This window comes from Triturus cristatus, chromosome 3_1, assembly GCF_964204655.1.
Source record: "Triturus cristatus chromosome 3_1, aTriCri1.1, whole genome shotgun sequence".
NCBI classification, from domain to species: Eukaryota; Metazoa; Chordata; class Amphibia; order Caudata; family Salamandridae; genus Triturus; species Triturus cristatus.
Genome location: NC_140583.1, coordinates 45,877,795 through 45,892,232, shown reverse-complemented (window position 1 = coordinate 45,892,232; position 14,438 = coordinate 45,877,795). Strand labels below are relative to the sequence as shown.

At 43.2% G+C, this 14,438-nt stretch overlaps 1 protein-coding gene across 1 annotated transcript in view; it reads right to left on the bottom strand.

Annotated features, from left to right (window-relative positions):
• Positions 1-14,438, bottom strand: part of LOC146859666 (embryonic protein UVS.2-like) — an 82,286-nt gene that overhangs the window by 19,605 nt on the left and 48,243 nt on the right. The window contains exons 7-8 of the mRNA XM_085643419.1: positions 8,084-8,165; positions 6,517-6,644 (exon numbers count right to left, since the gene is read on the bottom strand). Coding sequence (XP_085499545.1) covers positions 6,517-6,644; positions 8,084-8,165 — 210 coding nt within the window. The remainder of the gene's footprint in view (positions 1-6,516; positions 6,645-8,083; positions 8,166-14,438) is intronic.

Sequence of the window (14,438 nt, the reverse complement as noted above, 5' to 3'; positions counted from 1 at the left end):
GTTCTATTTGCCTGCCTTAGCTTAAGCTGGTGAAACATCTTTCTCTTGGCTGATACTGCTAGATTTATCAGCCTCATTCGACATAGTGGACTATGGCCTACTGCTTGACCACTGTGTTGGATAAAGCTCTAGAACGGTTCTGATAATGTTCTAACAGGACAGACACAAAGTGCTAGGCCTGAGTCCTTCAAGTCATCAAAGGGGAAGGTTGAAGGAGGGGTCTTCCAGTGTCCACCCTTCTGTCTCTCTATCTGCCTCCCTTGTCTTTCAAATCACTATTTTGTATCATTAGGGCCAGAGACCTGAAATAGTGTTTATTTGCTGATGACAACCTAATCTATTTGCATGTGTGGGGCTGAAGGACGCGTTCTTTGTCCTTAAAGAAGGCCGAAGTAATGTGGTCAGGTGAATAAATAAAAGTGGGCCAAAATTTAGTGGAGCAAAAACTGAGATGCTCTGCAGAGGCTCATGACTCCTAAATAACCCTTCTTAGCCACCGGACTTTATTTGAGATCCCATGCACCTTCACTAAGACATCTAAAAGGTTTGGGGTCATCTGGGAAACAGAATTGAACTTTGAGGGGGCGTGGCTAGGCGCCAGAGAAGATGGCCGCCGCTGTGAGAAGCTCCGTCGGAGCGTAACCGCAACGGGGCCTCCAGGCGACTCACGTCAGCACTTGTTCCAGAAAATGCGCTAAGAACATAGCGGAATGACTGCATCCTTGACATTTGGAGGTTGAAGTGACGAGGTGAGCGTAACAGGCTGTTTTTGAAAACTCTCATCGCCCGCGGATCGGACTTCAAATGCGGACGCCATTTTGCAGCTTCCTGAGGTTTTATATCTCTCGTCTGCCTCGCGCTTCTTCTTCTCAAGGAGCGCTACCTCTTCCTTTTCATGTTTAAGGCAGGGACCATCGTTATAAGAAGGGGGTAAGAGGATTTTCATTTTTTAATAATGGAAAATTTCTCTGGATGACTGCCCTTCACTGACCAACCGCCATTTTGTGATGTCTACAGCCTCACAGATGTAATGCCTTTTTTCTGACGCCATGCAGGAGGTTCAATAACTGTTTTGCTTCATAAGTGGACAGTATAAAGTAGGTTGCTGAGAGAAAAGTATTTTTTGCTGTTTCTTACACTTTTTGCCTTTTCAGAGAACGACTGGCAAATATTTGGCATTTTGTTTCTTACTTCACGCTCCCTGGTTTTTTCAGTCATTTTATGCCATATAATATCAAATAGCTTGAGGCAGTATCTTTTTCTTTAAAACATTGCTAGAGCTTGGTCTCTCTCTTCATATGCTGGTTGTCACTGGTCTCTTTGTTTTGTTACGCTGATTTTTGACTGCCACGTACAGGAATTCCTCCTCAGCGTTTCCTGTATTAATTTTCTACCATCATTTTAAGCCTTTGGAACTTGATTTACTAATTTTTCTCACCTTTCAATTTTTCAATGGCGACGTCACGGCATACTCGTAATGCTCCTCAGCCAGTCAATGCCTCCACAGCACCTTTGGAAGACTTTAACCCTTTCAGTGTACTACAAGACTGCATAATAGAGGCAACTAGTGACTCCCCTGCCACTAAAACATCCTCTCCTCAAACTTCCCGCCCAAGCTCTAAAACCTCGTCCAAAATATCCTCTTCTTCTACCTCTACACCAGGGAAGCGAGTGAAGACAAATCCTCCCTCTCCTACTAATACTCCCTCTTCTATTTTACTGGAACTTTTACTTGAAGAAATTCGTTCTCTCAAATCCTACATGACAGAAACAAATTCTCGTCTTCAAAGTCTCGAAGATAACTGGTCACACACCGAACAAAAAGTAGAGGATTTGGAGAGAAAAGTGGCTTCAGTTCAAACAGTTACAGAGCAAGTTCCATACCTGCATAGGGAAATTCAAAACCTTAAGCAACAGGTCGAAAACGTAGAAAATCGAAATAGGTGTAACAACCTACGTATTTACGGACTTGCGGAAGGCCTTGAGGGATCAAATCCTATATCCTTTTTTCAATCCTTTTTACCCACGCTTCTTGGTCTCCCAAGTTATCTAAGTTTAAATATTCAACGAGCTCATCGTTTAGGCTCAATCTCTCGTTCCTCCACTGCCTCTTCTTCTTCTTCAACAAAACCTAGAGGAGTTATCCTGAATTTCCTAGAATATACCGACTTACTTAAAGTTCTTCAAGCTGCAAAACAGAAAGGGAAGATTACTTGGAATGGTTCTAATCTTATCTTTGCACAAGACTACGCCAAAGTTACTGCTGATCGTCGGAAGAAATTCCTGGATATGAGACCTGCTCTTCGCTCCCTGAATGCTCGTTATGGCTTGTTCCACCCTTGCCTCTTTAAAGTGACTTACAACAATAAAACGACGAACTATGAAGACCCGGAGCTGTTTCAACAATTTTTGAACTCTTCTAGAGATGACTCTATGGACATTTCTCGAGCATAATTATTCTGTGTTCTTACGCATCCCTTTTTTATGTCTTGAAGTTTGTTATCCTATCCTGCCTGCTGTTTTTTGCTCCGTTGTGAATTTACGTGGTTAATGGTTTTTTCTTTTTGGTCTCTTTTAGATGCTGTTTAGATGCTGTTACGTGCTCCTTTGATGTATGTTTTCGTCATACATGCCTGGAAGTCGCTCTCCCTTTGCCGCGCCCTGATGGAGTCTCCAGTCCGGTGTGCTACCTTCCTCATGTGGCTCCACCATCCCCAGTCGTATTGTCTTTTTGTGGTATGTCCTTTTGACACCTTTTTATATGGTCAATTGTTTGATTTGTATTGTATTTTTGTTTTGTGTTTTTCTTTCCCGAATCTGGGTTTTCTCCCTTTTCATTCTCTCTTTTTCTCCTCCTTTTCCTTCTCCTCTTACTTAGATACACCTTACAACACTCTTTTTATGTGTTTTTGAGTTTCTCTCTCACTCTTCCTTCCATCAATTCCAATCTCTGTTATAATGCAATTTCTAACTTTTATTCTGATTTTATATCAACTGTTCATGTTTTATTGGATGATTTATTTTTAGAGTTGTAACTTGGAATGTTAAAGGAGCAAATAATCCTATTAAAAGACAACGGGTATTAACGCATTTAGCTAGACTAAGGGGCATATTTATCAAACCCTTTTCCCATTCTCAAACGGGCCGATTCTCAGAATCGGCCCGTTTGCGAACGGGAAAAGGCCTTTTGGGATGTATCATCCCAAAAGGACTTCGCAAATTAGAGAATCGCAAAATTTGCGATTCTCTATTTTGCGATTGCATTTAAGGAATCGCAAATTGCGATTCCTCAAATGCAATGTATGAAGCCTAGAAAAATTGCAATTTGGCCGTAAGAAATCGCCTAAGCTAATATCTCTTATTTCTATTTTATACTCAGGACCCAAAGCTTCTATTTTTGTAAATGGCAAGAGTTCGGACTACTTCTCTCTTTCTAGAGGAGTGCACCAAGGTTGCCCTCTTTCCCCTCTTTTATTCATAATAGCTCTGGAACCCTTTTTAACTAAAATAAGATTAGAAGAAAAAATCACTGGCTTTCAACTTGATTCATCTCATATTAAATTATCCGTCAATGTGGATGATATTCTCCTCTATTGCTCCAATCCATCCACCTCCATTCCTTCATTTTTATCTCTGGTTGACACTTTCTCTCAATTATCTGGGTATCGTCTTAATGCTGACAAATGCGAAATCCTGCCTTTAAATGTTTTTTGTCTGAAACATGACTTCATACAGACCGGCTTTTCCTGGCAAATCTCTAAGATTAAATATTTAGGCTTGTGGTTTTCCTCTAACATCCCTGAAACATTAAAAATAAACTTTGATAGTATGATTAAAACTTTATCTGATTCTATTGACCACTGGCACCCACTGTTTCTCTCTTGGTGGGGGCGTTTAGACTCAATCAAGATGATGCTCGCTCCTTTGATTCTTTATCTCCTTTCTATGATTCTGGTTCATATTCCTGTTTTTTACTTTAAAAAAATTGATTCTCTTTTGACTAAATTTCTTTGGAAGAATAAACCCTCTCGAATTGCTCTGTCTGCTTTGAAAGCAGATAAATCACCTGGAGGCCTTAAATGTCCTGATTTTAAATCATATCATCTTGCTTTCTCTTTAAAGCAATCTTCTTGCTGGCTTTCTGTTGATCAACAGATTCATCCTCCTATTTGGTTAAAAATAGAAAAATATTTTCTAGCTCCTATTGAATTCAAGGAATCTCTTGCCATCACTAACAACATCTCCCTTTTTCGCTCCCCAGTCATCTCTCATACGCGTAAAATCCTTGCACCTCTTCTTCCTTCTTCTTATCCCTCATTGTCCTCTTTAGATCAACAGCCCATTTGGCATAATAATTTGCTACGCATCAATAATCGTGCCTTTTATTGGAAAGCGTGGAGACTCAAAGGATTGTTTTGGATCTCCCAATTACTAATCAATAACATTCCTATTTCTTTTCTGGATCTACAGTCAAAATTCTCTTTGCCATCCTCCTGTAAAGATAAATATGTTTTATTGTGTTCTTCTCTTTCCCGATACCTTCATTCTTTACCGTCTCTTTCTACTCCTCCATCTAAATGTTCTGCCGTTTTTCCTTTACTCTCATCCACCGCTTCAGCATCTTCTTTATATAGGTGTTTATATTTCTCTTCTATTAGAGGCAAGGAGAAGGCTGAATTGGCTTGGGAAAAAGATTTGGATGAAAGTTGGCCTACCCCCCTTTGGGATAAACTATGGCTAAAGATTCACAAGACTTCCAGAGCTGCTAACACTTCTCAAACCCTTTATTTTATTTATAAATGTATTTTATTCACTCCTGCTAAGCTAGCTTCTATTTCTCCTGACACTCCCTCTACTTGCTTGTCCTGCCCTTGTTTATTGGCTGATTTAAAGAATATGCTTTTCCAATGTCCTCCCATATCTCGCTTCTGGCTTTTAATTTGGTCCCAAATTAACAAAATCTTTCATACTCAAATTCCTTTCTCTTTTACCAATATTTTCTTAGGATCCCTATCACCTTCATGGTCTGCTGCATCTCTTAACTCCAAATTGGTTGACTCATTAATAGCAATTGCTTTCTACCTGATAACTTCCAATTGGAAACAGGCAGATAAAGTCACTTTTAAAGCATGGTGGAATGCTGTTTGTTTTCACCATAGACTGGACACTAGTTATGTTACTCCTATATCGCTTTCCATTAAAAGAGATCTTTTATGGCTACCTTTATCCTCTTATCTTACACTCGCTGCATCTATCAACCCTACATCAGCTAACACTTCCGATGAAGTCCAGAAACCTCCTTGAGGTAATCGTTAGTCTTTTATTTTACATCTTAATATGGTTTCATGATTACTCCTTGTGTTGTATTGTTAATTACATTTACTCTATATATCTCTAAAACCTTTTTCTTCATGTTTATAAAGTTTGAACTCTGGTGTTATTTCCAATTTTTGACCTCTCCCCCTCCTTCTTTCCTTTTCCCTCCCTGATCTCCCCCTACTTGCTTTCCTCTGCTATCCCCCTTTTCTTAAATTGGTTTTGCTACATTATAAGTTTATAATGTTATATTGTATGTTATATGAAGTTCTCTCATGTTTAAATGACTTTTTCTCAATAAACTTAAACTTAAAAAAAAAAAGATTTGAACTTTGAGGCTCACATCAGCTCTGTAGTGCTTCTGGATTATTCAGGTTAATACAACTGCAAAACGCATTGCCCTACATCCAAAACAAATATCACAAAATCATGTCTGGTTCAGTGACTGATTCAATCCTGGATTAAATCAATTCCTTTATGAGTGGGCGTCTAAAAATCAAATAGCTAAGATGCAACATGATCAAGAAATGGTGAGATGACTTGTTTTAAAACTAGGGATACATTTTCATTTATCAGCAGACATATTCATTGGTACCCATCCAAAAGCTATCTGAAAGGTCATTATCTCATCAGCAGGCTAGATTTCATTGGTACCTATCCAAAACCCCTATCCAGAAGGTCATTATCTTCAAAACAGCATTCCTATTTTTAAGTGCATCAAGAAAAACAGCACCCGATTGTGGGCTAAAACCATTAGACATCTTCCCTCCTCCAAGCTAGGATCATGTGGCTTATATCTTCTTCACATTGCAAGTACTGATACTCAGTGGAAGGGAGACCGCAGATTCTTTCTAGTTGGCCCAAAGATTCTCAATGTAGTGCCAATGGATATTAAGAAAAGACATACTCTACTTACTTTTAGGAAAACCTTAAAACATTCACATGTGCTCTTTTTTGCAGCACTTATATTAACATGGTATTTTGTACTATTTATTTAGTGAGTTTAGCACTCAAACACAATGATTTATTTCATAGTGTGAGCTCTACAAATAAACAACAAAATAAAAATGTCCCATGAAGGATCACTTTAGTTGACATTGAGCTGTAATCAATAGGAAACGTGAGATACCCAGCTAGAAGGAACGTATGCTGGGACTGCTGTGGAATTTCAGAATATTACTGCATACGTGCACTCCTTACCACACTGGTACAGGGTGTTGATTTTGGAAACATCCAGGTTGCTAAGCCCATTTCTCTGTCCAATGGGTGTTTCAGGATTTGGCTTGGGGATGATGGTCGGCTGTCCATAATTGTTACTGAAGGCATACCTGTGGAAAGGAAGACCTTACAGGTAAAGCCCATCATGTATGTGCCATTATAGTTCATTATTCACACATAAACATCCACAGTGAGTGCAGCTGATGGTCAGATATTTGGGGTTCGCTTAAAACGTTGAATGTCTAAATTTAGTCTCAAAGTTTTTCCTGAACTAACCCCCTGCAGAATCTACCCTGCTCAGTCTAAAACTTCACAGATTTCCATTTAATGAACCTCTAAGCCATAGAGGAGAGAACACGCCCACCTTAGCGCCTTCTCCCTCACTCAGAATCTCAGATCTTAAAAAGCACTGATTTGAAAAACTCTTCCTGTAGAGTCTCACAACATTTCTGCTTTCATCAGAGGTTGACGTGAGCACTAGGTACCATCCTCGTGTGATTCATCAACAATGGCGCTTCCACTCTACACCGAGTATGTTCACCAACTCAGAAAGCATTTACATGCTCTCTTCACCCATGGACATTCCACACGATGGGAACATGTTCACTGACACAGCCATGAGTCAACTTCACTTTCTTACCTTGATCTTCAATGGCAGTTCCACACTGTGGCACCCACGTACACCAGCCCAGACATCATTCCGTACCCCAATTCACATACAGAGCATCAGTACTAACCAATGGTGTTCACCAACACAGCCATGATGGGACTAATCTTCCTCATCCATGGACATTCCACTCTGGGAACATGTTCACTGACACAGCCTTAAATATACTGCCCGTTTCTGCTTTTATCCTCTTATGGCGCTGCCACATTCTAGCACTCATGAAGGCCAACCCAGCCATCTTTCCATTGCTCCTCTTTCCTCCTAACAGACGCTGTCACCACTCTGGTGATCTTACTCATATATATAGGTTCAATTATGCACCATGCTCTGCTCCCTGTACACCCCTCCACCGTCAAAGGTGAAATAAACACCACCCTCTACTTCCCTTTTCTAGCAATCTCAGACATTTGCTGTACCATCCTGACGGTTCTCCACCCGCTAAATAAAAGGAACCATCATCACTGCGGTTCCTTTCAATTACTAAAGGTTTTCACCCAGGTTGTGGGGGTCATTATTGTTTTCTTCCTGTCCCTCAATGTTAGGTTTTTCCTGACGGTGATGGGCAAGAAAATATTACACCGCCCACCCTAAACAGGGCAGGCATTGTAATGCCATTCCTCAGATGGCCGCCACCACATCTGGCTGTCAAAGGAAGTATTTCATCAACAGAGCCAACTGGGGCTCTGTCCACGGGATACTTAGGGTCCGCCCATCTTTAAGTAAGCGGGTGGTGCTAGGGTTTGGGGGAGAGGGGCATCCATCATGTTTGCAAAGGAGTACCTTGTCATACAAAATCAAAATCAGGGTCACTGTCTATATATGTAAAAGCCTTTGATGAGAGTTTTAAACTGAACATTTCTGAGCTGAGCATCAGAGACTTACATCCCATAATGCATCACGGAGGAGTAGTCATATTCCAGCCCAAGGTTGTTGGTGTTCTCTTTGTTAAAGTTGCCGATGTTTCCTGTTAAGATGAGCAGACAGTAAAGATGAGTTAGTGCTGACCGAGCCTGACAGGGCACATTTCAATAAAGTGAAGGTCCCATCTTACTAGGGGGCAGTGCTCCTGCGCAGTAGCGGTCCGTGGAGGGAGTTCCGCGGGCAAATTCCTTTGCGCGCGCTGCATCGCAAAATGCGATGCAGTGCGAGCAACGAAATTCGTTTTATTTATTTAAATGTGTACTTACCTCTATTCATCCATATTCCGGTGTTTACATTTCCCCACCCTGCCCCTCCCCCGCCCGGCTCACTGCCCCACGGAACTCCCTTCACGGACCGCTACTGCTCCTGCATGTCATTGCAGGGGTTAGAAGTAGTCCAATGGCTAAGCTTCAAACTAGGAAGATGTGGGGTTGAGTTCACATCTGGGCCTCAGCACCAGATAGAAAAGCATGTGAATTTGAGGTAAATCACTTAATCGCACCAGCATGTGTTGTGAAGTTGTAAAATTGTAAATGTAAGTCCTGTTTGATGAAGAGCACCATCTTGCTCCAGAGTGAGGCTCACACTAAATAGACACCAGTGCCTACATACATCTGAGAGGGATGCACTGGAGTTTCAGCCAGGTTTAAAGATAACTCACTGTTGTCTTTTTTGAAGGGAAAATCCTCATGTTTTTTTCCTTATGAAACTTTTTTGCCTCATAAAGTGATCCAACCCCCTTGATAATCTGCAGGTTCACCTTCCACCTTACATTGTATAGTATAGTATCCTAATTTCATTTATGTGGTGCTTGACAAGGCACTGAAGCACTTTATGCCGACGGGCACAGCGCTCCGGGCACCCAAGGTTTAGTGGTTAATCCAGTGGTTGTTGGTTATTGGGATTATTCTTGTGCTCTCAAGAAAACCGTACAATGCATTTACTCCAGTTTCTTTGAGGAAGAGAAAACTATTAGGAGTTAGTGGTGATTAATTGGGAAGTAGAGGGGGTATGTGACCTTTAATAGATGGTTTGTGGTATTAATACATGAAAGAGGAGATTAGGCATTAGAACTTTTCAGGAGTGACTTACAAAGCAGAGTGATTGATTTGAAAATTTGGAATAGAATGTAGTAGTAAAGCTTTATTTCGATATAGAAACATATCATAAAAGCAAAACATGACAGCATAAAAACAATGGTCGAAACAAAGCAATTTACAATTCATATTACCATTAAAAACATTTCATATTTACACGGGATAATCTTAAAATTTATGAAAAATGAAAAAGGGACACTTTACTGTATCGTCAGTTGTTTAGCAGATCTTATGCGCCAAGCCCAGCCTAGGAATTTAGCCAAACAAATGGCAAAAAAGGGTCTTGTATCTGAGAGCAGTATTCTTATAGCTTCCAGATGTGAGCGAGTTCCCAGGCTCCTACAAAGAGGCTTCAACCACCTCCGTCTAGGGGCCATATAGACTCGACACTCAAATAGAAAGTGTACGACAGATTCGATTTTTAGCTCGCAGAATGGGCAATAGGGTACAGTTTGCAGTGGTGGTTTCCAGGTAGAGGTAAACTGACATAAAGGTAAGACCCCAACCCTGAATTTAAAATATAATGCCCTATCATGTGGACTGTGAATCAAGTCCAAATATGGTTCTCTGGAGGGGATATCTTTAACCATCAAGAAGTTGGCAACAGATCTTGGGTGATTTGATTTACCAAGTCTCTCGTCATCCACCCAAGACCAGTAAGCCTTCTTCAGTTCTTGTTTAGGAGGTGCTGTTTTATTTTCCCACGCAGCTCCCAGACCGAGCTTGTATAATGCCCTCTTGACCTCTCTGAGCCAGGCGATCTTATGCCAGCCAGGTAAGGACAGTACATCTTTTAGGGCGTCTGCATAGCTGTGGAGTTCGGGGACGTTCCAAATTCTAGACCATAGTAGTAAGGGGCGTAATTTAGCTTGCTCGCAGATTGGACGGGTACCTGCGTCCAGCAAGAGGGGGATTGTGGAGGTGCTCTGGGGTAGCCTCATCAGATCTTTGTGAAATTTATTTTCTAGGTGGGCCAAAGTATCCACTCTCTGGGTACCCCAAAGTTCTGCGCCATACAGTGCTGCACTCACAACCCTACCCCTATAAATATCAAGAAGTGCCCCAATAGGTTTTATGAAGGAAGCACGCTGCTCTTTAAGTAACGCACCAACAACCCTCTTATGGGTTAGAAACACTTTTTGGTGATGGGCCTTCCAGCTCATACTATCACAAAGACGTATGCCTAGATAGTCAAATTCTTTGACCCGTTCTAATGTGACAGAGTCTAGAGTGGGGGGTTTAACAGATTTCTTAGGGGGGTTGAGGACAAGAAATTTGGTCTTGCCAATATTTATGGCCAGTCCCTTGGTGTCACAGAAGGCCTTGAAGCTGGAAAGTAGTGACTGTATGCCTACAGGTGATTTCGAAATCAGGAGGGTGTCGTCCGCAAACAGGAGCGTCGGGATTTTCCTTCCAGCCAGGGATGGTGCATCTGCAGGATGTTGAAGAAGGTGCTCCACCACTCCATTGACGTAAAGCGAAAACAGAGTGGGGGCAAGCACACACCCCTGGCGGACGCCCCTGTCTACTGGAATACACAGGGTTTTTTCTCCCTGGGCACCCCATCTGATTTGGGCAAAGTTGTTTTCATGAAATTTTATCAGCAAGGCCAACAAATAGGGAGGTAGACCTAACTCGTCAAGGACCTTCCACAATAATGCTCTTGGAACCAGGTCGAAGGCTGTTTTTAAGTCTATGAAGACTAAGTATAAGCTGCCCCCTCCTAGCACCACTACCTTCCAATAGAGCATTAAAAGGCGGAATGTCTGCTCGACGGTGCCTGTCCCTGATCTAAAACCCGCTTGGAAATCAGACAATATCTGGTTTTCATCCACCCACTCCAGAATCCTGCCCAATACCACTTTCCCCGCTACCTTTTGCGTCGAATCCAGCAAACTGATGGGGCGGTAATTGGCTGGGTCTTCCCTGCTACCCTTCTTGAAAATGGGGACTACTTCAGCGCCCCTCCAAGAGTCAGGGAAAGACCCCCCCAACATAACCTCATTAAGAAGAGCAGCAATTAATCTGCTCCAAAATGGGGGATTCTTTTTTATCAAGTCGCCCGGGATCCCATCAGGTCCTGCCGCTTTGTTAGAAACAATACACCTGATTGCCTTCTCTACTTCCAAGGTGGTAAATAGGACTTCATTTGGTGGGAGATCTGTGGAACTGAGCCTTGGGAGCGGGTCTGGTTGCGGAGGCCCTGTCTGAGCCGAATACAATTTCGAAAAGTGGGCAAACCAGGCAACACCAGGGATATTACAAGTCAGTTGTTGATCAATGGGCTTGTCTCTTGATCTTAGCAAGTCCCAGAACCCCTTAGCATCTTTCCTTGTGCTCGCCTCCGTTAGGTCACGCCAAAAGTTGAAATCATATGTCCGCTTGGCCTCAGTCACAGTTTTCCTATAAAGTTTCCTTGCAGACCTGATGGTAGCTTGGTCTTTTCCTTTTACTGCAGCAACAAGATCACCCTTAGCAAGTCGACACTTGGCTGTGAACCACTTTTCACTTGTTCTCAGGGCCCCCTTTGAAGCAGTTCTGGAGCTGGGTTTGGGAATGATGAACAGCCCACTTAGTGCCGTTACAGTCTCCGTAAATAACGATAAAAACATCTTGCTATCGCTATTCGTGCTATCAAGCCTAGATTCAGCCTCTAGTAAGATGGTTTCAGCTTGTGACATCCTAGCCTCATCCGCTGAGACTCTTGCCCATTTAAGACGTCTGCCACAGTTTGAGGGAAGAATCTCATGTGAAGCTTTCCATAACTGATTAGTAGCTTCTTGAGACCCAGTTTGCCAGCGGACAGAAATGGATAAAGCGAGAGGGTTGTGGTCGCTATCACAGGTCTCTATAACCTCCATGTCTTGATGATATGGCCAGAGGTTATAGTTGAGCATAACAAAGTCAATTCTGGATGAGTGGCCCGTCCTATTGTATGTATGGGCACCCATGGGATCTGATTTAGAACGCCCATTCGTTGCTCTCAAGTTATGCTCCATGCAAAGAGCATTTATATCGATCGCCTTTTGTGTCCATTTAGGGATCGGTTCGAGGTTCAAAATAGGGATGCCCCTCCTGTTATCCTCCTCGTTGGTATCCAGAATATCTTCTTTGGCTAAAGGCTCAAAACAGCAATTAAAATCGCCTGCCAGCAGGACGAGAGAGTCGGCGTCACAGGCAGACAGGTAGTTACTTAAGCCTAAAGAGTTTAGAGATCCTCCGTTCCTATTGCCCCTTAAGTAGAGATTAAATAGTTCTAGTTTCCTTCCCCCTTTGTAGTGCACTGTTAGCCATTGAAGGTCAGGTGTTTCGGTGGTCCTTTGAGAAACACTGAGGTCTAGTGCTATGTTGATCCAGATGAGAAGACCACCGGATGGGCGTCCTTTAGAACCTTGGTGACATACAGCCGGAACATAGAAGGTCGAAAACCCCACTCTATGTCTAGGTTCCTGGCACCATGTTTCCTGTAGCAAGCAAATGTCATAGGGTGCCAGGAAGGTGTTCCATTCCGGGTTATCAAAGTTACGTGCAAGGCCAGCCACATTCCAGCTTAAGACCCTCAGTGAAGAATCGCCTGGGGAGGCAACTCTATCAGGCAGGTCGATCTCCATTGGATTAGATTGTACTGGAGGAGGGGGGATCGAACAGGGGCTGTCTGGCCTCGTTTCCACTCTTTTGCAATCTAAAATGGCCATTTTGATCGGTTCCATGGCCCGGGGCAAGAGAGTCAGAAGCCCGGCTTGGCTAGTTGGAGGGCCGTTGGTTGGATTTCCAATTATGTCTATAACATGTGGAGACAATGCTTTTTCTAGTTGTGGGCATGCTGGGAACATAGAAAGTCAATCGACCTCCTCCAGGCCTCCAAATCTATTGTAGGTTGAAAGGCCATTCCAGTGTAAAAGAGTATTCTTTTGCCTCATGGGATGGGTGTTCCATGGGTGGTGCTGCACCAAGGACCAGTTATCCGCTTGGGTATGCAATTGGCGTGGGGGGTAAAAATAGGATAGCGGCCTTGGTATGACTAAAGAATCTTCACTAGTTGGCCAGGAACAGATATGGTGCGCCGTATGTGGGTCTTCAAAAGTTACAACTACACAGTCCCCTTGCTTAGATTTCTTGGTTGGGCCCACCCAGGGTATTCTACGGACCATCATTACTCGGCTTCTTTTGCCATTGGGAATCGGTCTGTTGACGTTAAGCCAGTGCATAGTTTTATTTTTCAATGACCAGTGGTTTTCGTGTTGGTCAGTGCCAATCACAGGGACGCCTGTCAACACGACCACATAGTCATTGGCCTCTGGTGGAAGGTCTATATAGCCTCCTCTAAAATTTTCTTTTGGACGAGGACCCTGGGTTTCGGCAGGCTGGGGTCTGGCGGATGCTACCAGGTTTGGATTTACTTTTCCAGGCTTAGAGTTCCGTGTGGGAATCTGCGGTTTGGTAGCCTGAGGTTTAGCGGTTATGGAAACTTGATCCACAGCCACAGTCCTCGACTTAGGAACAGGCCTTACAGCAACAGGTACTGGTGGGGGGTGCTGCTCAGCTTGCAAAACAGGGGCTGGCGAAAGTGGGTCAGATAAGGACACGCCCTGGTTTTCGAGACTTCTTAGGCCGAGAGTGGCCAGAGCAATAATGCTCTTCTCCATCTCGAGTAGATTGTTTTCTATCCTAGACAATCTTAAGTCGAGTGGTGAGAGAAGTTTTTTTAATGTTTCCCAGACTTGATCTATAAATTCCTTATCATTCCTTCCCTGGTCTTGTACCTGCGCCCCCTCGTCTACTGGGGTGGTATTGGCTGGACCCTCTCCCATACTTTGGCATACTGACTGTGTGCTCAAGGAACCCTCAGGTAAAGCATTACGTGCCTGAGTGTTGGTCATTGTGAGCTGGTGGGAGACTGCGACCTTTGCCTTTTTACGAGAGTAGGCTGAGCGTAATTGGCGTTTTCTTTTGGGTTGTGCACCACTAACACGGGAAGTAGTTGGGAATGCTTGGGAAAGGGGATTAAGGGTGGGGGTCTGGGCGAGAGAAGGTGCAGCGAAACTTAGCTCTTCTGTAATGCGTGATTGTTCTAAGGGCGGAGTAAGGGTGGAAGTAATCGGGGGCTGGTGTAAATCAACCTGGGTGGTAATACTATTTGGGCGGGCAGGGCGTGCTGGAGTGACAGCAGAGGCTATATGTCCTAGGGATTATTTTTTCGAGAGGGCAATTACCTCGGA